Here is a 27369-nt window from a genome sequence, read left to right on the forward strand (position 1 = left end):
CATTAGATCTTCATCCACTTACAAGCAACATGCTTATTAAGTAGACAAAAGAACTATGCCTGATAATTGATTCAAATGTCAAACTCGATACATCTGAGGGCAGCAATAGTAAGCTAGTGTCGACTAGCAAATAAATGATTTTAGCTAGTTGATTACTGCCAGAAGTATTTTACATACGCCAGGTACAACTTATCTTTTATTCTATATCTAAGAAAAAAAGGGTCTAAACAATTGCCCTAATTTGAATGGACCGGAACAAAGGCAATACATTAAAACCACCCACATCAGAGTCACACACCACCAGAATCAGGTCGCCTAATTTTAAGCAACCTCTAACCTTCAGACGACGAGTAATTTCTTCAAAATTAAATTCCAAGTCATCTGAGAAATGGATCTCAAGTGGGAAAACTCCCCATAACAGAGTCATTGCTTTTCTAGCACCAGCATCATCTGTGAAAGCAAAAATGGGAGGATTTGGACGGTTCCGTGACAGAAGTGATGCCATTTGCCCACGCTTTGTGTATACAAAAATAGCATCCACGCCAAGGTTGTTTGCTGTTCACATGGAGTTACCAATTCGGTAAAATAGAAGAGCGGGAACACAATAATCCCTAAGCAGATGAATAAAACTAGCTGCTGATTATACAAAATATCAACAAAATCAAAATTTTATAGTGATGAAATGTTAAATATCTTTTTTTTTAAAACTTAATACTTCAATTTAAACCATGACTCTCTTTGAAGGTGATTGATAAGTTAATAATGATTAAAAACAGGAAAAGCTGTTGAACTTAAGTTCCTCATCAAGAACAAACATTCAAATTACCAATTACCCAGTTATGAAGGAAATGTACCCATTTCGACAGCAGATTTGCAAATTTGCTCAGCAATCTTGCCAACTGAAGATTCAGCAAGTAGTGGTTGATAGATAAAGCTTTGGCATAATTCCCGACGATTTGACGACTCCATCTGTTCGCTAGCTATTTTCATTACTGAGAGAGCCTTTTCAGCAAATGATCCAATTGCTGACTCGCCAGACAACATTAAACCGTCTGCATACTGCCTCACAGCTTCTGAAACATCTGCTACCTTCTTAAAACCCAAAGTCATTCCAACAGAGGAGATAAAAACAAAAGTGAATTAGCTCAAACTTTTTATAAATTTCATTATAAGGTAACAAACATTTAAGGGTAGACATAGAGAAAGTATTTAAACTCCAGAAGATTTTTTTACAATTTTCCCATTTTTGGATAGTGTGTGTGTTGGGAGAATGAAGCTCCTGACAGGAAATACACTGAAAAATAAGAAGCAATGATCTGAAAAGTGCAAAGGGAACTAAAATTTATAAGAAAACTAGCACATAAATCAACTCAATTGGACAGAGCCCAAACATTGGAAAACTCCACGTATATGAACAACCAAAAGGCATAATTTGCCTTTTATTCATCAAAGAGAACTTATAATCATACTCCTTTACATATAGGGCTGACATAATGTACAGTACCAAATCTTGGTTTTAAGTGCCAATATTATGCTGACGAAGCCAAATCATATTGTTATTATTGCCAACCATACTAATACTATATGTTGACACAGGTGAATGAGATTATGCCTCCCATGTCAATATAATCCCAGTGATACTAGCCAAGATAAGACCTGAACTGAGGCCTGAAGATTAACTAAAATGTATTAATATCTTGTATGACATCCATTCTAGTATACAATAGGTGATAACAGGCATGATACATGGAGTTAATCGATTACAATAAATTAGATAAAGAGTACTTTTTCATAAATACTTGCTATAGTTGAATATATAAAATTTCAATGCAATCAACAACATAAGCAAATTTTACAAGGGGATCATAGAATTTAATAAATAACAAATCATCAAAAACAAAGTTAAGGTTAAAAATATCTCCAAAAACATTTTTCCAAATATATACATTTGAACTGACTTAAATTGCTAAGCTAGCCCTTTCTCTCCCAAGCTGAAGAAAACTTCTATGACTTCTAATCCTATTCACTGATGTTAATTATCACCAACTTTGTTATTCTTTCATCACTGTTATTCCTCCTCATCTACATATTAATGTGATCTAATTTGACTTTATAACTTTAAATTTAGAACAATTTTATCAAAAAAAAAATGTACCCTATGAAACTTCTAACATGACAAATTGTGAACTAGATAACATCCTATAGTATCTTTTATAATTTATAATAGGTTAGAGTTGGAATAGTAAGAACCATATTGATGTCAAATGAGTGATATATATGATGTTGATATAGGTGTTAATTATTTTGATAAAAAAATTAATTATGCTATTTTTTGTTATTCTTACAATTTTCAATTAAAACGGCCACAAAAAACTAATGCGTGATATGATAATGAAATGCATCTAAATGGCATTGCTTTCTCACAGTAGCTATCCAATCATATCAACACAATTGATTTCAAACGACTACCACAAAAGGAAATTCCACTGCATATGCCTGATCTTAAATCCTTTGGGCACCCTCAGCCTCTACTGCTCAAGCAGCAAAGGTTTCAGACCTGATATCCAACGTCACTCGTGGTCCATTCAGCAACAGTGAGTGGTTCTCTATCCTTGGTGTTGCCTACTCCTACAATCATCACATATAGCTACATGGAACAGAATAGTGACGAGGAGAAACATGTGGAAAGGAGCAAGGGGAGGCAATTACAAAATGAAACCCAAAACCTCCCTACAAGTAGGGTTGTAAATGAACCAATTAAGACAAGCTTGATTGTATAGTTCATTTTCTAATCAAACTTCTTCAACTTATTATTAATAATCTTATTAAAGCTCAAGCAGAGGATCGACACTATTAACCAATGATTATGTAAAAACATTTAGGATCCATTATTCAAGATACTATTCTTTGCTTTAGCACCTAAAGACCTTGCATTAATCATGCAGAAAAATTAGGCTAAACAATGCCACAGATATTAAGTGATGAATGCACACGTTCATAATGACTTGAGAATAGCTCAAGAGAGTAATCATCTTCCTTTAGTATGCATGTACCACAGATGTCTTTATATTGATAGAAAATATAGAGAAGCTACTAATTAATATTCATTTTTATAAAGTATATACATGTAAGTTTTATGAATACGAAAAGCAAGAGAATGGATTTTTTGGTAGAAATGACAAAGGTAAATATAAGTTGGGACCAATCTTGTAGGGACAACATGTTAATTAATTTTTGTATTAAAGAGATGGATAAATATATGCTTTAAACTAAGAAATAATACCTCAGCTCTTGTAGGAATTGGGTATTCAACCATGGACTCAAGTAGCTGAGAAGCCACTATTACAGGCTTGTTCAACTGCCTACATAACTGAGTAATTCTCAGTTGAATAGCAGGGATTTCTTCAAGCGAAACCTGAACTCCAAGATCACCACGTGCTATAATTATCCCATCAGAAGCCTCTATGATATCCTGTAGATGTTCAAGAGACTTGAGGCTTTCAATTTTTGCTAGGACACCTGTGAATCTACAAGATTACGAATGCTTTAGTACCACAATGGTTGAAGATTCCTTTAAAAATCTAAATTAAGTTCATTTTCAGAGAAGGTATATGAGTGAATCGCTGCAAACCTGAAGTAAAAAAAAAAATTGACTACAAAAAAACATGTCATAATAATTTCTTTTGTCAAAATAATTTCATTTCATAATAGTAGCCATTGCCACCATTGTGAAATTTATTTTTATCTTCTCAGATATGTTATTTCCATCGCCCAAAGGTTCAAACCACTACCAAAATTATATATAAATATATTCATTTTTTGCTGATGAACCTGTAGGGAAATCCTTTTAGAATAAAATAGCATACCAAGAATTCATAAAAGGACTATCATGTGAAAAATCCTCAAAAAAAAAAAAAAAAAGTTTCATCACAATCCTAATCTATAAAGCTAAATAAATTTTGATTTAAGAGCTCAAATTATCGCCAATTTTAGAATGTTCATATTAACTTGGTGTAACTTGCAGGAAACTCAGATCATTAACTCCAGATCCTTTAATAGGGAAAAATAAATAAGTAATCCAACAGCAAGAAATCTCTTGTTTAAGAACACTACTGTCTTATATAAACCAAGAAAAACAAATGACTTCCAAGAGTTATAGCATACTCACTCGACAGATCTAGAAGACAAATAACCCTTCAGACGCTTGATATCACTTGCATCATTCACGAATGAAATGGAAACAAAATCAACTCCTTCAGCAATTCCAAAGTCGATATCTTTCCAGTCCTGTGTGCTGATACACTATTAAGGATAGAAAATAGTTGAGGCAAGTACAAGATTTGACAGTGAAGTTAACAGAAACAAATCTAGGACCATGCTAAATCTGAAGTCAATGTTAATAAGGAAGTAAACTTAGTAATTTTTGAAGCTAGGAGCAGTAGAAACTTGATGTTGAACTTTATTACATGCAAAAAGAAACCGTGGGGAAAAATCAGAGGAAACCATCATAAAAATCTACCTTCCCCTTCAAAGCCTGCAAAGTTGTGTTCCATGTAACAAGATTTCCATTCCTCCACAATGATAGTTTAGCTTGAGGTAAAAGCAAGCCAGGATTCGTGCATCTGCAATGTAAATCATTTTCAATTTTCTCAACAACTTCAAAGGTTGCCATCCCGCCATCTATCACAAGCTCATCACCCACCAATATTCCTGTGATGAACATACAATATAGAGGTATATCAGGAAATTTACTATAGTTGGATCTCCAAATTGGAACAGAAAGATTTCGTAATTAGTATAAATACCTTCTGAAAATCCTTCTGCGCTCACTTGGATGGTGAATGGAGAACCCTTAAGCTTCTGACTTGTAAATAACCATAGTGATCCATCCTACATTACCCAGGATAACGAACCAAACTTAAAACCAGCATTTATGGTTAAAAAAAAAAACCTATCAATGCCATAAAATCAAGATTGGAGGAATGCATATTAAAGGGAAATCTTCATGTATCCTCGCACAAACTCCTAAGCGAGAAACAGAAGCAAGACAGAGACATATAATTATGTTGTTTGGCCTGGTTAACCAATATGTCCGTTGTCAAATACACCACAAAAGGGTGTTCCATGGACGCGAGTCTATTCAAGCGCGAAATAATTCAGACTTACAAATCGGTCCTTTTTCTTTTCTTCCTTCCGAATCAGGGAAAATTGGTGATTAGAAACAGCTAGCCATCCCTATGTTGGCTTGAACAACTAAAACGAACCACATTCCTCTTCTTATCTTCAAATTATGAAACTCAAGTCATAAAACAAAAACCTCAGTTTTGATGGAGGAAGAGCTTCCATGATCGAGCATCGGAAAGCCACTTCCCGCTGTATCAATCATCACGGAGATGCAGAACCCTTTCTCCTCATTCAGCCTTCTGATTGCTTGTATCGCATTCCTGTGCCATTCGCGGGTGCTGTGGCACATGTTGAGCCTCGCAATGTTCATTCCTCCCATGGCTAGCCTCTCCAGCTGTTCCTCCGAACAGCACGAAGGGCCGATCGTGCATACCAGCTTCGTCTTTCTCATCCCCATGAACCCCCTCGCCTTCAGCTGCATCTCAGAAGCCACATCGAAGGAGAATCTCCCCGCCTGCAAAGTGCACTTCACTCGGATGTCAGTGCAACGCCCAGCGACGTAAGATGCCCGATGGCTGGGGAACGGAATGGGGGTGCGGCGTGACTTGGAACGAGCAACGGGACTCCTCGGCGATAAGTGGGGATAGAACGCAAAGGCGGCAGCCACCATGGATGCGGAGGAAGAAGGGTATGCGTGTCGAATAGGGTTTCAGAAGGCAAAGATGGCGATGGAGTCGTCTTCCGAACTCCCATTTCCATTTGGGTTCGGAGAGATCGAGGAGATTCCATAGTCCAGTAAGGCGGACGGACGGAACGATGCCGCTAAAATCGTTTCTAATTTTCTAATCCGTAAGTACCGACATAAGTCACGACTGATGCAGTTCCAACCAAACCCTTGCCATTTCTACTGCTATCGTCATGAGTTGACCACTCCCTCCCTTCGACAGTTGGTGGGTGGCACGTCCATAACCAAAAAAGGTGGCAATCGTTTTGCCATCGCCCCAGCTCAAGCTGGACAACGTTTGATGTATGTCATGTTGCATGGATGCCGAGCGCCTGGAAATTAAACTGCTGGACTCCGACTATCCAAGTGCCAACTGCCAGCTTTGTCCTCCTAATTTCCGATTTTAAAATTTGCACTGGCCGCTAGCTGTGAATACCCGATGCCCCACCAGACTACTCACTTTTTCAGAAACAGATATAATTAATGCTTTGAAAATACATTTCCATGCCATTTTCACAAACAAACTCCATTTAGTACTCAAAATGTGAATCTCTCAATTACCTCTTTAGTGTTAATTTCATGTGCTGGGACAGACAATACGATCGTGAGTTTTAAAATTCACAGGACACTGCATGTCATCCTTTCATATGATTCAAACAACATACTTCACTCTAGCTCGTTTGGGCAGATGAAAGTAGTTCAGTGGAACCCCACTGAAAACGTAGTTCGTGGAGGGGCCTCTGTTTGCCGAATCAGAAGCACATGTGCATGGGCTTTGGTCTTCAATCTTCAGTCTCCCTGTTTACTTACTTAGCAGTACAGAGAAGATGCCGAGCAGACTTTCTTCCTTCTTCTTATTAATTCTGACATCCGATGCAAGTTTCCATTTCAACTTCATTTTTCCTGTGCCTGGACGACCCCTCCGAACCAACAGCCAAACTGCAATGTCCCACAGTTGCTAGGGGCAGACTTGATCGCGAACTTGCAAGGCGGTGAGTCTCTCTTTCTCTCTTTTTCTTTTTTTTTTTTATTTTCTTTCTTCATCGACTGACTGCTGATTATTTATTATTTCTTATGCTGCTCCTTATCGTTTTCCTCTTCTATCCATCGAGCAGGCATTAAGTCGATCTAACTGTTTCACACAATCAGAACTCAGAAAGCGACATATCGTTCCAAGTAAAACCAGAATTCGATCCTCTTTTTGACAAAAAAAACTAGGAGATTAAAAATAAGGTCGAATCTAATCTCATATTTGGTTGTGTACTAACTCATATAATTGGCTTAATCAATTCTTTGAAGAATTCATGAATGAGATATTTCAAAAATCTTCAAAATAATATTAAATTATGTTATGTCTAATCATCTTTATCTTTTATATAATTGATATTTTGATTGCTGAAAAAATTAAATGAATTTGTTTAGATTTTCTTTAAAATAAAAAATTTATTATTTTCGTTGGGTATTAACAAATTAACTGTCCCATGTTGGGATTTAAGTACATGTCAAAGAGATGGCGATGGCCTTGCTAGTGTGCTAACACATGGCGTCAATCAGCAAATAATAGGAGGACCCCAAGAAGAAGCTTTAATTAGCTATTCTTCTACAAAAAAAAAAGGTGGGATCCGCCACCTTAGCGGCCCCACGACTATCTGTGAGGAGGTAAATCAAGAAAGTGCAGTTGGTTACGACGCAGGAGGGTATTGTCTGGCTTCGCCAGAATTCAAACCCTTGCCCTCTTTGCAAGTCTGTTGCGTCGTAACCAACTCACCCATGCCCCGGATGTTAGTTTTGGTATCTCAACAACATGTCTCATATTCCAGTTTGACCGGTGTAAAGATAAGTTGGTCACTGCAACGAGAATGAGATGTTATTTCGAATCAGGGACAACTTATGCATTTGCAGATACACCTTAATTAATACCACAAACTAAACTATACGTGGTGCTGAGACATTGATGACGATTTTCGAAAATCAATACAAGTATGCTGTTGGATTTTAAATTCTAACATCATAGGTCAAGGATGAGCAAGTGTAGGTTTTATAGTTAATTATCTTATTTTAATAATAAATGCTTTTTTTTACTGTTTCTTTATTTTAGTATAGATGATCATTTATTTTCATCCATGTATCATGTCATATTGTTTATAAGTAGGTTATATAAGGGAATGTATCAGAGATGTCTACTATTCATTTTTTATAAGTAGGTTATATAACATTCAAAAGATGAAAAGTAAAACAGATGATATTGTATCTTTTTTAATTTTTATTTAATTTTATAAAGTATACTTATACATTTCAATCTCTTTATACTATTTGACAGGAATATATAGTTAAGAAAATATTGAGGGAGGGTGGATCAAAGGAAGCAATGTTTTTTCTTAATGTTGTAATAGATAAAAAGTACAGTTGTTTGATTTATCTGAATTTATATTACTCTTAATCGCGCACTATGAATGCTTTTAACCACAGCGCGCAACACACATTGTTAATGTCTTATGATTTTCAATCGCTTATAATTGTGCAACATATGATGCGCACTACAACTAAAATAATTGTACATTGTGAGAAGTCACATTTATTGTAATAAAAATACCTACGTGTAAAAAAAATTAAGAGTTTATCAACGCAGGCAGAGTACCCGCTTTAGTGTTAGAACGACTTTATAAAAACAACCAAGTCTGTGGAGATTGGCTACCAATGTATTACTATGGACAAGTCAGAGGAGGTCATCTACCACCCACCTCTAAGACTTACTATTCCTTGGATACTTAGATTATCAAAATATATATATATATATATATATATATATATATATATATATATATATATATATATATATATATATATATATATATTCAGGATTATTTGGAATATGATATTAAGAAAAGAGTCGCACGGTTCTTTTTGGTTTCATACAATTAAATTGAACAATAATTTTATTACAAATATGATTATTTTTCGTAATATCACTTTAGATATACAATTAGTCCCACTTCAATAGTGCTGTTGTTCGCCGAAAATTCTTAAAATCTCGCTCATTTATCAATTATTATTACGATAAAATAAATTGACAAACTGCTAGACCATAATTCATATAGTTACATGCACACTACGGATCGAACTTGACAAGCGAACAACCCTCACTGGCTGTGGCCTGTGGGGATTCTCTGTTCTGCCCACCAAACACCATGCATGCATCGGTCTCCTCAACGCAAGGACCAGCAAACCTGTAATGCATATGGATCTTTGCATAACCTTTTCTTTCCCTCCTAAACCTTGAATCAGGACAAAAGACAGCATGGCTGGTGTCCAAAGAGATCGAATTAAGAAGGTTAGTGGAGCAGGAACAGGAACAGGAACAGGAACATCCTCTGTTTCATTGCCATCTTTTTTTTTTTTACGATGTTGAAATAATGCGGCATAAACCATAGTTACACAAAACCCAACATAACAGTCTGAAACAAAGGATCGAGATGATCTCGCCTACTTAGGCTCTTCCCTGTCTTGAGCTGAGAAGGTTTCCGAGGACATGACATTTCGAGGAAAAGAAACGACTTGCAGATAAAGTAGTAACCTGTAAAGCTCGTGGTGTCTGGTCTTTCACTCTATTTCTCAACGCAGTCTTATACTATTTCAATCTCTGCATCATCTGCTAAAGTTGCTCACTTTATCCCTCGCTCAACCTCATACTCAAACCGAACAAGCACTAAGGACAAAGAACACCACGATCATCATCAAATCAAACACACTGAATCTGACGCACAGCGACAAAATAATGTAAGGGAAAAAATAACAAAAATGAAGGCAAGCAGCTTCGTCCTCGAGTGTATTTTTTTTTATTATGCACAATTCAGCTGGTATTGACTCAAGCTTTGCTTCAGGGATCAAAGACGAAGCTTCCACACTTGCATTTCCAACTCAGGGGCTTGTAGTTGGAGTTGTAGTCTCCCCTCAAGTTAGAGGCCAAGTCCAATTCCTTTTTAGTTTGAGTCTTGGTCTCTTGTGTGATCACTGGCACCTGTATTGCTTCGCAATGGCTGCATGTCCTGCACCTCTTCTCGCACGTCGGCGGCCTTGATCCGATCAAAGCCCTCACCTTTCCCTCTCCTCTCCCCTGCAATATTCGTTATGTTAATTGAAATAGCAGCCAAACGTGACTTTACAGTTTCTGAACGAGAAAAACTAAAAACTTACAATTGTATTTTCCGGAAGGATGGATAACGACCTGCCTGCGAATAAGAACGCAAAGCTTAATTTCAGCTTTATGAATAAAAACAAAAATTGAATTTCGATGAGTTAGCTTACCCTCCACTGAGTTGTAGAGTGCAGTGGAGCTGCAGAGGAGAAGCAATAAAAGGAGATGGTTGGTAGAGTAGTGGAGAAGTCCCATTTGTTGAGGAGGAATTATATTGGTGTGTCTAGTGTTCTGATTGTTCTTGGTTTTATGGCACCAAGAGAGGAAGAGGAAGATGGAATTAAATAGAAGTGGAGCCAGCCAAAAGAGTGTCAGCCAGAGTCGCTTAAGGACAGGTGATGGGGAAGAAGAAATGTTGATCCAATGAAAAGGTAGAAGGTGATTTTTTTCAAAAAAAAAAAAAAAAAAAAAAAAAAAACCCCGCAGGGGAAGCCACATGGAATCTCTGCGCAGTGCAAAAAAGGAAGAGGAGAGAGGGATGAGGTGTACGTGGGGTGGGGATTCTAATTTCCAGAAGAAGACACTAGTTCACGTACTTTTACGGGATGTGTTTTCACTCTGCCATTTGATCGATTGAACAGTTTGGAGTCAAAATGTGTTCCTGCAAGCTCGTGTTGCTCTCTTAGTGGAGGCCTGTAATCTGGACGCTTGTGCTTGTGTTCTTGCGGTAGCAGGTTTGATCCTCCACTGTAAAAGTAGAAAGCTCGCTGCAGCAGATGAGGGCATTTACTCTGCTTTTATTTATTTATTTTTATTTTAATTTTAATTGGCAACGTATATGTAATTTAAGCGGATTAATCTTAGAGATCCCATATAAGTTTTTTATTTATCATCTAGATAAATTAAAAAATATTTATAACAACTCATTTATCAGTCTAATATTCTTAGATCAATCATAAATTGAAAAAATTTATCTATTAATTTATTAAACTTAAGATTCAATTCTTATATAATTGTGAGCTTGTGCAGTGAAGTCGAGACAATAATCTTTTCTGTTGTGACTAATTATAGTTTCTCAATTTATCTTCTCACAGATAATTGTAGGGTCAACCGTGTAGAATCGCTCGGATAGCGAATTCTTTTTTTTTTTTTTTTTTTTTTTGTAAAAGAGAGTTTGTGAAGACACTGTCTGCTATATACTATCAAAGATTAGTTGTGATTTATTATGATTTTATCTTTTTTTATGAGGTATAAAATAAATTGTTATTCGAAACTTATTTATGTCACAATCATTAGCGATTGTATTTGTTATGATCGCTTTATTTATTTTCAAATACTTGAAGGGATATCATTTTTTTACAAAGAATACTGTATAATTAAATATTATTTAATATTATTATCTCTCATTTATATATTTTTTAAAAATATAAATTGATCGATTATATTATAATATTTATAATTTTATAGCCGCTACCTATATGGTAGCAACTATAATTTAATAGTTACAACTCCTGTAACAACTATAGAAAGTATTCCATATAGAATAGATTAAAATATTTAAATTATTCAATATTAAATAGATTACATATGTATTATAATATTATAAAATCGTAACTATTATAATATGTACACTAACTATAACTATAGTTTTAAATGTTACAATGTTCTTAATCGGTTCAAAAATATATTATAATATTATAAAATCATAACGGTTATAATATATACAATAACTATAGTTTTAAATATATGTTACAACGTCCTTAATCTGTTCAAAAATTAAATAAGAGATAATAATATTAAATAATATTAAAAAGTAGTTAGATAATTATATACAGTTAAATAGTACAGTAAAATATCTTTTAATTAAAAAAAATAAAGTAGAGCGCTTTATCTGAAAAAATATCTTTCATTATGCAATATCTTTATATTAAAGTATTAAATAATATTAAATTAATTTTTAAATAATAATAATAATAGTAGGAGAAGCAGTCAACATCATATATAGATATCCCGCACGACGAAAAAACCCGACTCCCGTACGCGACCGCCCAACCTCTCCGCGTTCATCGCCGCCGTTCTTCGCCGTCCGGTCACCGCCGGCCACCATCCCGGGCTCGTTGGAAGCGCAACTCGACGGCGCACACATCGGAACCGGATTCCGACCGGATTGGGCCGGAATCCGACCGAAACATAGCAGACGCGCTGGCGGCCGATTTCGCCGGAATCCGGCCGGATTCCGGCCGAATCGGGGCCGGACTCCGGCACCCGCCGGACCGCCGGTGAGTTGCGGTTCCAACGGGTCCGGTCCGGCGGCAATCGGTGGTCGGACGGCGATGAACGGACGTCGGGAAGCGGCGAACGTCCGAGGAGAAACACTGTGCAATCGCGATTTTTAGACGGCTGCGGTTGATCGCGATCGGGCGTGGACGGCATGGATCGATCGCGCACGGGATCGCGTTTTTTTCGTCGCGCAGTATATCAAATATATATATATATATATATATATATAAGCGCTATACTGAGCGCCCTGTATAAGCGCCTCATGCGCGTCTGCTGACCTGGCTCTCTGACGTGGCTGCTCTTCGCCTGCGCGCCTGCTCTTCGCGTGCGTGGCAACGAAGCCATTTTCTTCTCCCTCGCCAAAGCCGAAGCGCGATTTTGTTCTCCCGCGCCCGAAGCTACGGTTTCTCTCCCGATTTTCTTCGCCGAAGCTAGGTTTTCTTCTCCTGCGCCCGAAGCTAGGGTTTCTCTCCCGATTTTCTTTGCCGAAGCTAGGGTTTCTCTCCCAGTCCAGCGCTATACTCGCCGAAGCTCTCCCTTCGCCTAGGGTTTCCTCTCCACTCCTCGCGAGCTGCAAGGTCCGTCGCCACTCGCCCCTGCAATTTCCCAGCCGCACCCTCGCCTTCGCCGCGCCTCTCTTCTTCCTCGACATTCTTCGCAGAGCCCTCGCCCCCGTTCTCTAGGGTTTCGCCGCGCCCTCGCCCCTGTTCTCTAGGGTTTCGCCGCACCCTCGTCCCCTGTACTCGCGAGCGCAAGGAGCCGCGCCCCTGCTACTCCCGAGCACAAGGACCCGCGAGCAGCTCTTCTTCGTCGCCCCTGCTACTCGCGAGCGCAAGGACACGCGAGCAGCTCTTCTTCCACGCCCCTGCTACTCGCGAGCAGCTCTTCTTCCTCGCCACAGGGTTTCACCCTCCTCGCCCCTGCTACTCGCGAGCCGAAGCCACTCGAAGGTCCCTAACCCTATTTTTTTCCTATTTTTTCTTATGTTTGTGCATATCGTTATCCACAAAAGAACATCTAGTAGCCTGATTAGGAGATAAGAAGATGGAGGAAGACTATTTGCCACTGGATCTGCTCACTTCTTCGAGCAAATTGTCCCATTTAACACCTGGAGCTTATAGTTTTTGTACACTGGCTTAATTAAGATTTAGTCGTGAAAGTTGAAAAAAAATATTAATGTTTTTCTACACCCAGACCGGTCGATGCTTCCTTTCTGGTGCTCCAGTTTGATTCATGTAAAATAGTAGTTAAGTGTTGCTTCTTTTAAGATTTAGATTTAGATTTGGATTAATCTGATTTTGGTTATGCTGGTTTTGTCTTCCATTTCTTCATTTATTAGAGTTTTATTATTGAGGTGGATATGTTGCTTCTGTAAATTTAGAATGAGAAAATTTGGGTAGATCATATGGATGAATTTCTTAGCAATTCAGAAGATTAACAGCTATCGTTCTACTTGTTAGGTTGGAGTTGTAAATCCAAATTTATACTCGTAGCAAGAATGGTAAGTCATTTCATTTTAATTTTGACTTAATATCTTGGTTATATAATAATCTGAATGTTTTTTTTATTTAGGGAAAAACATATGTTGTTTTTGTTGGACATCAACCAGGTATATATGATACTTGGATAGAAGCTTCTAGTCAAGTTCTTGGCTTTAAGGGCGCTATACATCAGTCTTTCAAGACTAGAGAGAAGGCAGAAAAAGCTTTTGAACGTTACATGAATAAAAATTCTATCCCCACCCTTCAGCTTCAGCTTCAGCTTCAGCTTCAGCTTCAGCTTCAAATTCAGAAGGAAATCTATCGCGGTCAGAAACAATATCTAAGATGAAAGAAACTTTGGACGAAATAAAACAACAATTAGATTCTCTCCTAATTAGTGATAAGGATTAAATATATTGTATCAAGTTGTTATCTGAATTTTATTGTAAACTGTTTCTGATATTATGTTTGTACTGTTGTAGTATCAGTATTGGTCCAATGTAGTATTAGCATTTTAAAAAAAGTTTGAGAAAGCTTCTTCTACAAAGTGTGAGCAATAGCTTTTGCAGAATTTTTCTGTTCTTTTGTCTTTTCGTTTTTTCTACAAAGTGTATTTGATTTGTGAACTACTTTAATTTTCTTTGACAATGATTGATCATGCTGTGATGATTAGATTCCAATTGTTAGACCTGTAGATGTAACGGTGATTTCTTAGGAGTTTAGCAATGTGTCATTATACCATGTATTTATCAACACTGGAGGGTCAAGGTGAATTAGATGGAATTTAATAAAGTCAATTGAGGTTGTATGTACTACGATATGAATCAACAGTCATTGTCATTTTAATGTGCTCGTAAATGGTGAGTATCCTTAATTCTTCATGAAACGAAAAAGCATTTTATTCTTTTAGCAGCAAAGATGTAAATTGAAAAGTTAAAAATATGTAACCTCAGGTGCTGCACTCTTCTGGATCGATGCAATGCTGCTGCCAACCAGAGTTCCAAACTCCTTTCACATATGCTATGTACTTAGCAACTTTACAAGCCAAACGAAGAAAATTTGAGACATTAATTTTTAAATTTGTAGGTCTCAAAGAAAGTTCATTCAGACTGATGGATACAAACCGATCAAATATTTCAAGAACCAAAAAACTGAGACATGCAGGGTGACCTGGTTCTATTTAACCTTTTGGTTTTTCCAAATACATTATACTTTAGCAGTGAACCAATCCCACAAGTTCATAAATAAATGACCAAATGAGGCAATATAAAAGGAATAATTACATCATTGTCATTTTAAAAAACATGATATTTTTATTATATAAAGGCACCAATGCAAGCAATCATGCACGACCAGAATCGCTTTGACGGTGTACTTGGAGACGTGCCCCTTGTCCCTCAGTTGCGAGAGTGCAGTGATATCCAGGAGCCCAGATGTCGCATGAATCACTTCCAGTATTGCTATAGCTTTCACTAATTGTTCCACTTCCTGAACACTCAGAATCATCTTTATTTGCTTCAAGGCCATTATGCTGGTCATGATTTCCAACACCACCATGAATGTCATGAGATTCATCATCTTCTGGATGTCACTATCAGTTGAATAATCTTCTTCAATTTCAGCATCTTCTGAGTCTGAATAAACCTCTGATGACACTGACTCATCATTTGAGGAATCATCCTGAAGTTATTATATCTCATGAATATTTGATAAATTTAAGCTAACAATTTAATATGGTTCAATCTGAAGAAAAGGTAATTGACCCGCTTCCATATCTTCTCAAACCTGCTTTAAGTTCATCAAATGTAATTGACCCGCTGTTGTCTGTGGTACTCACACGCAAAGCCATCTTCTTTAACTTATTCATTGCTGAAAATTGCTTCAGACGGGAGAGAACTGCAGCATCTAGTGCTTGATCAGGAGCAACCCCATGCTTACAAACCCATGGATGACCTGAGCATAAAAGTAGAAATTGCACATTTGACATGGGTATCATCTTGAAGAAACTACATATTAAAAACAGGTTTATGGTTTATGGTGCATGCTCTACCACTAAAGGGTATCACCTAGGTACCATGTGAAGAGTGATATCATCTCTGTCAGGAATATCCCAAGCATCCACTAAAGGAGAGCAAGGACAAAATGCAATATAGTCAATCATGAAGAACAAACTAGATGCTGTAATTATAAAACGCCTGATTTAAATCCTCTATATTAAAATCAACCAACATAGTGAAAAAGATATGGAAAAAAAACATACTCATGGACATTGGCTCAAAGTTTCAATCCAGTACCCTCCAATAGTTATAAAGGTTCAAACTGATGTGTTGCTTTGTGCACCACATGATCCACAGAAGCTCAATACAAAAAAAGAAATCTTTAGAAGAAGTTGTTTTACTACCCAAAACCAAAAGCATGCATAGACAGACATAAAAATTCAAGTATGGGCTTACAGAGAACTTCGGGAGAAACATAGTATGGGCTTCCAACCACATCAGTGAAAATTTGATCTGAAAGACATGAAAACCTGCTTTAAGAAGTTGCAGAGAACCATCTCCACCCATACTAAAATTATCTTCAAATTCACAATCACCAGCAAGAAGTGGCCGCAGCAGTAATGGGGCCATGCAAGCTGCTAATGCTGAAAGTGACATTCGATGAAATCTAAAAAACAAGATATACGAATAACATGTAACTGATAAACAAATACATTGGTAGTATGATGACTAGAATGCCAAGGAAAAGATATGAAATTAGATGCATTTTCACATAAACATAAAATGCAAATCCTACAAGTATGACATTTATCCTTAGAACAGATTTAACAATAGAAAATTAACACAGTGAAGAAAATATAATTGCAAAAGTTTCAATTAACAGTATTTGGCTCAAACCTCTAATCAACTGTCAAAATACTGATGTCCACATCCTTATGCAACTTTGAGCTACACTAAAAATTAGACTGAAGGCACATGCAGATACTGAAAGAATTCATATGTTATTATAACCAACTAGAATAATGGCAACAAGCTTCAATTATTACCATGACATTGTCCCATGAGAAGATAAGACCAAAAGCTTCATCTGGCTTCGGTTGGAGTGATGCCCGATTTCTCAACAGTTGGCAAGAGGAAAAAATGAAACAAGCAGGTCACATGAAAGAAAGTAGGTCACATGAAACAAGCAGGTCACATGAAACAAGCAGTTCACACTGTTCACAATGACTACCAACATAAGCAACAAGTTATTGCAGAAGAAGTTATAAAGCTACATGTCAACACAACATGTTTCATCTACACACAACATGTCAAAACCAAAACCGTACACAACATGATGGACGACTTTCCCAGCAGCTACAAATCATCATTAATTATGAGGCATGTTGTTAGAACCTGCAACAATACAAATAATTATTAACTTCAATTTCTCAGTCAATCAACACCTTTAATTTTCTAAATTGGGAGTTTTATAGTACCAACTCTAGAAGCCAAATCTTCTTCGTTTGTGTCGTCGTTGCTGTTATCATGATCATCTATAGTTGATCTGGTAATAACAATATCATTATATTTACAAAATTTAATTAAATTTATTATGGAAATAAATTTAGGAAACAAATATAGAAATAATCAGCACATACCTTTGCTGCAAATTCGGACAATTACGCTTATCATGAGACACACCCCGATGGCCACATCCACGACATAACCTGGATTTTGAGATTGCCTTCTCCTTTGACGATTTCAACCTTTTTCCGCATCCTTTTGTTCTTACTAAAGAAGGATCAATAATACCAAGGGTGCCATCCATGGAATTCTTCCTTTGACTACCAATACTGCATGTTTTACTAATGTTCATGTCTTGAATTTTGCTGTGGATATAATTTAGTTGTTCCTCCAAAAAGGATGTTCCCTCATCAGTCAAAGATGCATCCTCAATTACCAATGAAGCTTTATAGGATAACCTTGAAAGCCTTGACATCAAAAACTTATTTGGATCATTGATGGAAAGTTGGTCTTCCCCCAAAACATAATTTGCTCCAACCTTTGCATCTCGTGTCCATCGTTTGAGTATATACTGTTCAGGTAAATGAAAGACTTGGGTGATGCGGAAAAAGGCTAACATATGCCTGCATGGAATGCCCTCAAACTCAAATTTTCTACAGCTACAAAATATATAGTCCTTCTGTTTGTCATGAGTGAGTAACCTTGATTTGGAAGAAGAAGAACTTTGAAATTTCATCACATTATAAATCAGTAAATCATCTTGTACAGACGCTTGTTGCACATAATAACTGTGACTATCACTAATTTCACTTTGAAACTCTAACCATTTCTTTTTCGTGTACACCTTAACCATTTGAAGTTCCATTGGCCAATTTGTCTTAGTCCGGGGATGCTCATTAATATCAACATGGTCAGCAGCTAACTCATTGTGTCTTAGGTGTCTCAGTGCCCTATTGAAACGAATGATAAAATCAATCAATGAGTTCTTATTTGAGATGGTTTTCTTAAAAAAAGCATGTGAGCTTTCAGATCTCTGACTGCTTGACATTCCAGCACAAAATACATGACTAAAATATGCGGGCACCCACTTTTGTCGCAATTGATACATCAATGCCAACCAATCATTATTCTCCAAGTTAGCACATTTGATAACGTCTTCCCATGACTTCTCAAATTCATCAGGCGTTGTAGAATTTACAATGGCATTCTTTATGCTTTGATAGTGATCACGAAAAGTCAAAGGATTTAATTTCTCTGAAAATTTATTCAAAATGTGCCACAAGCAATATCGATGCACCGTATTAGGGAAAACTTGTGCAATAGCTTTTGTCATAGCAAGATCTTGATCAGTAATGATCACATTTGGTGCTCCTTTAGGCATAGCATCTATGAACTTATTAAACAACCAAACAAAGGAATCAGTTTTTTCATCACTTAGAAAACCACAACCAAAAACAATTGTCTGATGATGATGATTAACTCCAACAAATGGTGCAAAAATCAACCCATATTTATTGGTGTTATATGTCGTATCAAATACAACAACATCACCAAATACAATGTTAGCCGTCCTCGATACATGATCAGCCCAAAAACATCTGCTAAATCTGTTTTCTGAATCAGTCTCATAATCAAAGAAAAAAGCTGAATTTTTTTCCTTCTCAGATGTAAAAAACTCAATCAATGTTTCAGCATCAATACCCTTCAGGTCATCTCTTAGTTGTTGGTCAAAATTTCTAAGATCTTTTTCTGTGCAACCTACCCTCTCGGGCCCCCCAGACTCTATCTCAAATATTCGCATTTTTTGAGAAGCTGGCAAATTAGCCTCAGAAAATTGTTGAGTCAATGCTTTCTTAGCGGCTGAAATATGACGATGTGAGCGAAGCAAATGTACCTTTGAAGGAGTCGAGAGGGTATGATTATGACTTTCCATGATGTGACTGATAATCCAATTAGGTCCAGTTTGTTCTTTTACAAGTGAAATGTGTGACTTACAACCGGTTCTAATATCACTGCGGGCTCTTTCCATAGATTGTTGATCATAGTTTACATTTCTATTTGCCCTCATTTTATCTGTTTGACCTTCTTTAAAGCAAACAAATTTTTTCCATACAACTTCATTTGTAATCTTATTCTTTTTGCTATTGCTCATCCTTGCACTAAAACCAGCTTCTCGTGCATATTGATTATAAAACAAAAATGCTTCCTCTAAAGATGAGAATTCCATACCAACTTTAGGCTTCCTATCATTTTCAACTTGGGGAATATATAACTGATTATCACCGTCATTTCCTTCCATTGCCGAGGATTATCAGATTCAAATTAAGTGAAAACCACCCCTGTTTAATAGTTAATCACTTAGAAAAAGAAAAAGAGAAACAATATTCCTTTCACATTAAGTATTGTTTCAAAAATGTTAATGATACATAATGTTCTAAATAACTTTAGCCTAACAAACATTGTTAAGACATGCATTATGAAGTATCATTAGTTCCTGTACCATAACAAACATTGAAATAACTTTAGCCTATGAACATGCCTAAAAAATTAGCAATAAGACATGCATTATTAAGACCATTTGTTCTGGTATTTTGCTCTAGCGATAGGTTTTTCAATCTTTTTCTACCAAGGTTCTGTATTCTCACATCCCCTCACTAGTATTTTGTGGATAACGATATGCACAAACATACATAAGAAAAAATAAGAAAAAATAGGGTTAGGGACCTTCGGCTCGCGAGTAGCAGGGGCGAGGCTGAAACTCTGTGGTGAGGGTGAAATCCTGTGGCGAGGAAGAAGAGCTGCTCGCGTGTCCTTGCGCTCGCGAGTAGCAGGGGCGCGGAAGAAGAGCTGCTCGCGGGTCCTTGCGCTCGGGAGTAGACGGGGCGAACGGCGAAACCCTAGAGAACAGGGGCTTCGGGCGCGGCGAGAGAACGGGGGCGAGGGGCGCTGCGAAGAATGTCGAGGAAGAAGAGAGAAGAAAATCGCGGGCTGGTTTGGGAAGAAGGAAATCGCGATTTTCTTGGCCACGCACGCGAAACCCTAGAGAAGGGGAAGGCTTCGGAGCGCTCGCGAGTGGTGAGGGCGAAGGAAGAAGAGAGGCGAGGGCGCGGCGGAGTGGTGAGGGCGAAGGAAGAAGAGAGGCGAGGGCGCTGCGAAACCCTAGAGAAGGGGAAGGCTTCGGAGCTTCGGCGAGCAGAGAGGGGAGTGGGAGAGAAACCCTAGCTTCGGCGCGCGCGGAGAAGAAAATCGCGACTTTTGTCGAGGGAGGGAGAAGAAAATCGCGAATTCATTGCCACCGCACGCGAAGCCTCGCCACGCCAGCGCGCCACGTCACCAGGCGCTCACAGGCGCGTATAGGAGGGCGCTCAGGATAGCCCTCCTGTATATATATATATATATATATATATATATATATATATATATATATATATATATATATATATATATATATAAACTAAAACTAATGGATTTAATTTATAGGACCGCGGAAGAGATTTAATTTATAGGATCAAATAATGTCAAATCGATTTGAAAATCACATGGAGAGTAAACTTTTAATAAATTTATTGCTTTTTTAAAAATGTATCTATTTAAAAATTTTATCATGTAATTTTAAAAATAACTATAATTTATCGATCAAAGGCTAAACAGAAATATTGTATCACATAAATAAAATCGAGTTAAAAATTTATTAGCTAATGCAATGTCAACATTTCTAATAATCTTTCTATTCACTTCATCCATCATGTTATCTCCCAATTAGTACATTAATTAGTTCTTAATAAAATTTTACTCGCAACATAAGATTTACTATATATTTTTAAACACTAGCAATATATTTACAAATTATAAAGTACATAATAAATTTATTAGAAATTATACAAGTAAAGTTATAATAAATTTTGTGACTAAATCCTGCGATCAGAATCATCGTCAAAGTCATTCTTTTCTAGGCGTTCTCTAACTAAGCTTTTACCCATTCATCTCAGGATGAGATTGGCATAATTGCATGAAATAGTACCTCTTAATTCATATATGAATTTTGAAGTGGACTGGTGCGCTGGTCCTAACCCTTCGTCTCTGGATGAAACGCCTTGGGAATTAAGGTCTGATTTTTATCTTGGAACATCCAACCGAGCTAGCTTTGCTGTTTAATGTGTTGTTGGGGATTTCTTGTAGGTGGTGTCCTGGTCTGCGGTTGACGTTTGGGGACAATAATCCAACCCCTCTAAACCGCCTCGCCTTTGGTTTACTTCCACCCAAATGCCAATTAAGTTCCTGGGATCAAAATACTTTTAATAAGAACACGAGAAGCATCCTTGGACGTTCAATCAAAAGTTGTGGATAACTGATAATTAAGAAACATATGTTAGGGTTAGCTATCTGGAGTCGCTCTTGTAGATTCATTCACACAAGCTTTACAGTAAGATATATAGTGGTTCTGTTTGATCATCTTATAAATTAACTTCATTGGCAACTATTTAATTTATTTATTTTAATTTTTTTTCTTATATTTCATTGATGAACAAGGGGTGCTTCCATATGTGATGGTCACAATAAGGTTTCGACCTTATTTGCTTAAGATTTTAGTTAGCAAGGTCCACAACATTCCTTTAACATATACAAATCACAATTCAACGGCCGCCAATGCAGAAAAACTTGAACCAGAAGGAGCTCTTACAGCTCCCCCTTAAATTTATCATAGTTCGTTTTGTGGTGTCGGAAAACTTTAAAGCATTACAATACACATCTTGACATCTTGTCATAATATATAATCATGATTCCAGCTAGGGGCAGCCAATGAAACACCGTAGTAGTCATTTACTGTATATATAATTCAGTGCTTTTGCATGGGGACGCTTCTGCAGACGGCAAACCTTCGATAAATTATGGACCAAGGCGGTAAAGACCATCGCTACCCATGAATTGCCCTTCCATGTACAAGGCAGCAGCGTTATGTGGATGAAAGCTATCCATCACCATGAGTTGCATGTCCTCTGATGGTTTCCAATGCCTCTTCCTTTGGTTGATAAACCAGTTGTTGATTTGCTTCTGATTGAGGCCTGTTGACTCCGCTAGAGCAATCTTTTCAGATTCCTGATTTTTGCATGCACAAACAATTCTACTAGTTTTAGAACGTTAACAAGTTGAAACAAAGACAATAAAGAGATCACTTAACTCATAATATGCAAACACCACAACCACAGGTGTACCTTTAATTTGTCATCTATATTACTATATATATAAGCTAGCTAAATGACACAATATTCCATGTTTTTGATAATGTTATGGAGAGGTATACATAACATCTAAAAACTAGCTGAAAGAAAGGTTAATTAGTTCACCTGAATTATTTTTACCTGCAAACGAAAAGTGATATTACAATATATGGGAAGAAGGGACTGCACACACTGTCTTTTCATCTGGATTTATGACTTGGATTGCTTTGAGGATTATATTATATGCATCGACTAAGTTACTGATCATCGTGAGGAAAACACGGACTAGAAAAGATTGAACTCATACCGATGGATATGGCCATTTGTAGTGCAGCTCCCACCACTTGAGTAGTTTTTGCCGGGCTTCCTTTGGTAGCTTTCCTTTCTTTTTCTTCTTGGAGAGCTCCTGCCTAAGGCTGCTCAAGTAGCCACTATATTTCTTTAGAAGATGGTGCTTCAGCTCTTTGTCCTCAGCACGCGGATCGATCTCCAGAAGATCAGTCTCTCCGCCGCTAGCATCAAAGTCTTCTTCAGAGGATCCAACGCCTTCTCCTTTTTCGTCTGTACCTTTTAGTCAGAGGAATACTGATGGATAGACATGTTTAAAAAAAGTACCCGAAACATGATAGAAGAGTTACAATCCGGGAATATTTTCTGGCAATGGTTTATTCATGATAATTGATCAGGCAATTCCATCGTTCCAGTCGTATACTATTCACAGAAACTAGATTGTTTTACTAGGCATAAGTACTACAAATATATATCCAAGTGTGGATAATTAGTGAGTTACAACGACATGAAATAGACTAATTAAGCTTAACCAGAATTAATCAAAAAAATTAATTTCAATTCCTGATACCTCAAACTGATAACGTTACTATATATGTAATCAAGAAACTTTTAAAATACCAGGATTCATTCATTGACCGTTTTCTCTTTCACTTGCAGGTCTTCATGGTCTAATCCCGAATTGCACATAAGAGGGATTTGTGGAACATACATAAAGATCAGTTTCAGTCAGTTTCTAACTCCTTAAGCTTTTTGGATGAATGGCCACCAATTAATACAAATATTTAAACATCTAGTTAACAGGCAGGTCAAGGGATTAGAATCCTCCTAGCAAGGATTTCATTCATTCTAGGATCGCAACTGATATATCAAGCAATAAAAAAGACTTCTTAAGGCGGGATAGTAATTAATAATCGTCTTACAGTACGTAATATTCAGACTATATATGCTCTATAAGCTTAAACTAGCTTATGGATAATTACTTACTATTTTTAATATGACTATAAATATAGGAAACTCATATCAGAAACAATTTGATTAAATTAACTCATTTCTAACTTTCAATAAGAATGAATATGAATCAGAAACCATTAGTAATTCATTAGACATGCGTGTGTGGGGAATGCATATGGCATGCCTCCTTGTATATAAAGTTAAGGATCAATATATATTTGAATGCATGTAGCCCAATCTTAAACAGTCCAGACAAACACAGGTTGAGATGATGAATCAATGATGATGGCAATTCGAATATGCATACTTTTTGTGATCACAAAAACCATTAAACAAGCTCTTCCTAATTGTAAATGTCTAAAAGGGTCGCAGCAAGCTGTTCGATAACATTACATTCACTCAATATATAGCAATAATTATCTACCAGCAAATGCATTATCTCAGAGGAAAACTAATGTAGGATCATTTCCACAAAGGTAAAAAATATGGTTGCCCATTAATTAACTGTTTGTTCGTGATTCAGACGTAATTGCATATCTCAGATTGCTTGAGAACTAGTTAATCAAACGATTGAGAAAAACAGAATGAATAATGTATCTCCATAATTTTAGATGTAGATTCACTTATTGTAGAAGGAAACCACATACATCAGAGACATAAAACACCTCCAAACGCCAGCTAGTAGTTTTAGTAGGTCAGTAATCAGTACTTAGCTAAAATTAGTCAATCTTCTAATTCCAAACTCATTATAATCATAAACATGGATTGAGCATCTCCACTCTTGTGTATCATCAACTTAAATATATCAATGTTAGTTGCTGATTCAACAAACATTTTCAACGTAACAATGTCAACCAAGCGGTATAACTTTAACCAAAATTACACGATCATCTAATACTGCATGAACTATGTGGAAAAGACATTTCAGCTCTACATATGGCTAAGCTTAATTATCTTCATTTAAAATTAAGAAATAAGTAGCTTTAGTTAAGAAAAGATAGTCAATAAACATCTAAATGATTCAATGACTGATCTTTTTCTGCAAGCAATGAAAGACGGGGATAAAAATATTTTTTGACATCTAAAGTAGGTTCGGCATGTATACCATGATCACCATTAATCCATTATATATACCAATAAAACCATAATGAATAGTGTAAAATTTTGCTTTAACAAAGAAAGAATAGTACCGCTGGGAAATGACACGCCATTTTTCATGGAAAAACGAAAAAATAATAATGCAAATAGAGTATAAGGAATCTAAGTGATGCCATTTTACATGCACTCAGTTTACTCAAAAGATGCATGAACACTTGCATTAAAAGAAACCAGCATGCGCCCTCCTTCATTTTCCGTGTTACTAGAACCCAAAGCTAGCAAGATAGAGAAAAGAGATACAGGAGTAGGAAAGGATCTTAGCTTCCCAATAAACTAATACAACAGGTAATGTTATTTATGTTATCTATATTCTCCAGACACTTGAGAGAGAGAGAGAGAGAGAGAGGCTTCTCTTGGAACCCTAAAGATGACCCTTGTGCTCTTGTCAGCTGGTTTCCTCACTCAGTAATATATAAAAATAGCTGTCTTCTTTAACTTTCTCCGCACACGCTCAACTCTATTGAACAAATGGTAATTCAATGAAAGAGAGGCAGAGGATGACCCGGCAATGCTTCCACTGTGGGGGCGCCTCTTCCTTCCCAAAGCCTCCTCTCCATTTACCGTATATAATTACTTCCGCACATCCACTGAAACAATATTAATGCATGTTGCCTAAATGGAGAAGAAGGTGCACATATATCATCTACGCGACTATTTCACTTGCCCTTCCACGGTGGTAAAAATGAATTTTAAAAAATCTTCAAATTACACTTGGAACAGCAGATAACTATAGCCCTCTCTCTCTCTCTCCTTTCTATGGAGATACCGAAGGCTTCGCCGACAAAAAAAGATGAACAGTACCACTATAAATGAGTGATTAATTACCAGGAGAGAAGAGGCGGGAAGAAGAAGAGGAGGAGGTGGCGTTGTTGGTGAGCGCGTTGAACTGCGACTCCACGCTCTTGAGGAACTCCGTCGCCTCTTGTAACGGCCGATTTAGCTCGTCCCGGTACTTCACCAGTATGTCACAGTACGCTTCCTGTATATTAATTAGTCTCATTTCTATTATATTTCTTAGCTTAATAAACTTTTTTTTTAATTTATAGGAGAGATTAATTGGGATCAGATAATGCCATGAACTGGTCGAGCTCGGGGTCGTCGGAGGTCTCTCGCCGGCAGCTCAGCCGCGACTCCAGCTCCCGGGATAATCCCGAGAGCCGTGCCGCTACCTCAGGCGGCGCTCCCACCTACAAATATATATGATGTAACTCATAATTAATTATGTAATTTTAAAGGGGAAAAATTTTTGATTTACCTTTTGGCAGTCGATATAGGCCGCTATAAGGGCGGAGTACTGGGGGTGGGATATGATCTTGGCTTTGACGCCGCTGTCCTCCGCCACGGCCGAGATCTCCCCCTGAGACGGCGCCGCGGATGGAGGGCGGTGGAGATAGGCGGCGTCGGGGTAGTAGTTGTTGTTGTTAATATGATGGCTATTATGATCCCCCTCGCGGCCATAGAAGGAGGCGGCGGCTGGTGATGAAGTTGGGGCAGAGGAGGGAAGGTAGAGGAGATCGCTACCGGCCGCCACTTGCCGCCCCGACGCTCCCAACTGCCGCGACAGCTCCTCCATATATCCGATTCCGGTCTATCCAATAGAACAAGGAGGAATACAGACAGCGGAAAGGAAAGATGGAGCTGAAAGAAAATCTTATTGCACTTATAAAGCTAGCCCTTTTTTAACGCAATTTTATGAAAAAATTGAGAGGGTTTGTAGAGGATGAAAGGGAAGAGAAGGCGAAGGGAAGAATGCAAAGGAAGGAGATAGTACGGGTTCTCCCAATTGAATGGACAAAGGGAAGGGAAGGGAAGAGGTAGAGAGAGAAGAAAGGGAAAGCAAAGTCTGGTGGCTTTCTTTTCCGATGTCAAATCAAGTAGACGGGAGATGGCTGTGCTTTCAGTGGCTACATGGCCTTGGCCTTGTGTTGTATATTTTTCAGGGAAGGAATATATATTAATGCATGTAATAAAACCCTAATCAATGGTAACATATTTGTAATTAAGATAGAGAGAGAGAGGTGAAGGTGAAGGTGAAGGTGAAGGTGAAGGTGATGAAGGTGAAGGTGGTGGGAGTTAAATCGAGCATGTGGTGTGGTTGAAAGCCAATTAAGCACAAACACAAGCGCACGCGACAATAACTCCATGCAACTCTGGTTCTACGAATTAATGAACGCGACGGGGTTTAATTTTGGACCGGTCGGGGGACCGCCGGCAACCCATTGCCTTGCTTTGGTGTCTGACATGACCTCGATCCATTTGTTTAGTGTTGGCGATTCAATTAGAATTTGGTCAAGCCTCCACCGTGTATTCTATTATATGATATCTTCGCATGCACATCGATCTTTCCTACTACTAAATTATTTGCTCCGATCCTCTACGGGATCGAACAAGCTAGAAAGGTTCTTGAGAAAGTAAACGCATTATCAGTGTCTTTAAACGTCTAGTGATAAGATCATTAAATATATAAAAAAGATTATATTAAATAAGCTATAGAGGCACCACA

General features: G+C 37.5%; 3 protein-coding genes across 6 annotated transcripts; all 3 read right to left on the reverse strand.

Annotated features, from left to right (window-relative positions):
* Positions 1 to 34: 34 nt before the first annotated feature.
* On the reverse strand, positions 35 to 5794 carry LOC141828858 (pyruvate kinase isozyme A, chloroplastic-like). Of its 3 annotated transcripts, none has more exons than XM_074716248.1 (7): positions 5318 to 5794; positions 4806 to 4890; positions 4520 to 4710; positions 4169 to 4287; positions 3284 to 3527; positions 855 to 1092; positions 35 to 555 (listed from the first exon to the last, which is right to left on the reverse strand). In XM_074716248.1, exons 1-7 carry the CDS (start codon positions 5792 to 5794, stop codon positions 224 to 226), a joined length of 1686 nt encoding a protein of 561 aa, XP_074572349.1. In that variant the 3' UTR covers positions 35 to 223. The 3 variants fall into 3 exon arrangements, with proteins under 3 accessions (XP_074572349.1, XP_074572362.1, XP_074572356.1); XM_074716261.1 differs by having other exon boundaries at positions 855 to 1089; positions 5318 to 5617; XM_074716255.1 differs by having other exon boundaries at positions 855 to 1089; positions 4169 to 4302; positions 5318 to 5496.
* An 11553-nt stretch (positions 5795 to 17347) lies between these two features.
* Positions 17348 to 19546, reverse strand: LOC141824740 (protein FAR1-RELATED SEQUENCE 5-like). The gene has a single exon (XM_074712072.1). The coding sequence runs from the start codon at positions 19544 to 19546 to the stop codon at positions 17348 to 17350; it is 2199 nt and encodes a 732-aa protein (XP_074568173.1).
* A 2306-nt stretch (positions 19547 to 21852) lies between these two features.
* On the reverse strand, positions 21853 to 26752 carry LOC141830219 (homeobox protein rough sheath 1-like). 2 transcript variants are annotated; one of them, XM_074717713.1, is made up of 5 exons: positions 26122 to 26752; positions 25940 to 26053; positions 25692 to 25845; positions 22774 to 23027; positions 21853 to 22344 (listed from the first exon to the last, which is right to left on the reverse strand). In XM_074717713.1, exons 1-5 carry the CDS (start codon positions 26437 to 26439, stop codon positions 22135 to 22137), a joined length of 1050 nt encoding a protein of 349 aa, XP_074573814.1. In that variant the 5' UTR covers positions 26440 to 26752; the 3' UTR covers positions 21853 to 22134. The 2 variants fall into 2 exon arrangements, with proteins under 2 accessions (XP_074573814.1, XP_074573807.1); XM_074717706.1 differs by having other exon boundaries at positions 22774 to 23033.
* Between the last annotated feature and the right edge of the window lie 617 nt (positions 26753 to 27369).

Source organism: Curcuma longa, chromosome 1 (genome assembly GCF_044706935.1).
Source record: "Curcuma longa cultivar G26 ecotype Majalengka, Jawa Barat chromosome 1, ITB_CL_G26_1.1, whole genome shotgun sequence".
Taxonomy (NCBI): domain Eukaryota; kingdom Viridiplantae; phylum Streptophyta; class Magnoliopsida; order Zingiberales; family Zingiberaceae; genus Curcuma; species Curcuma longa.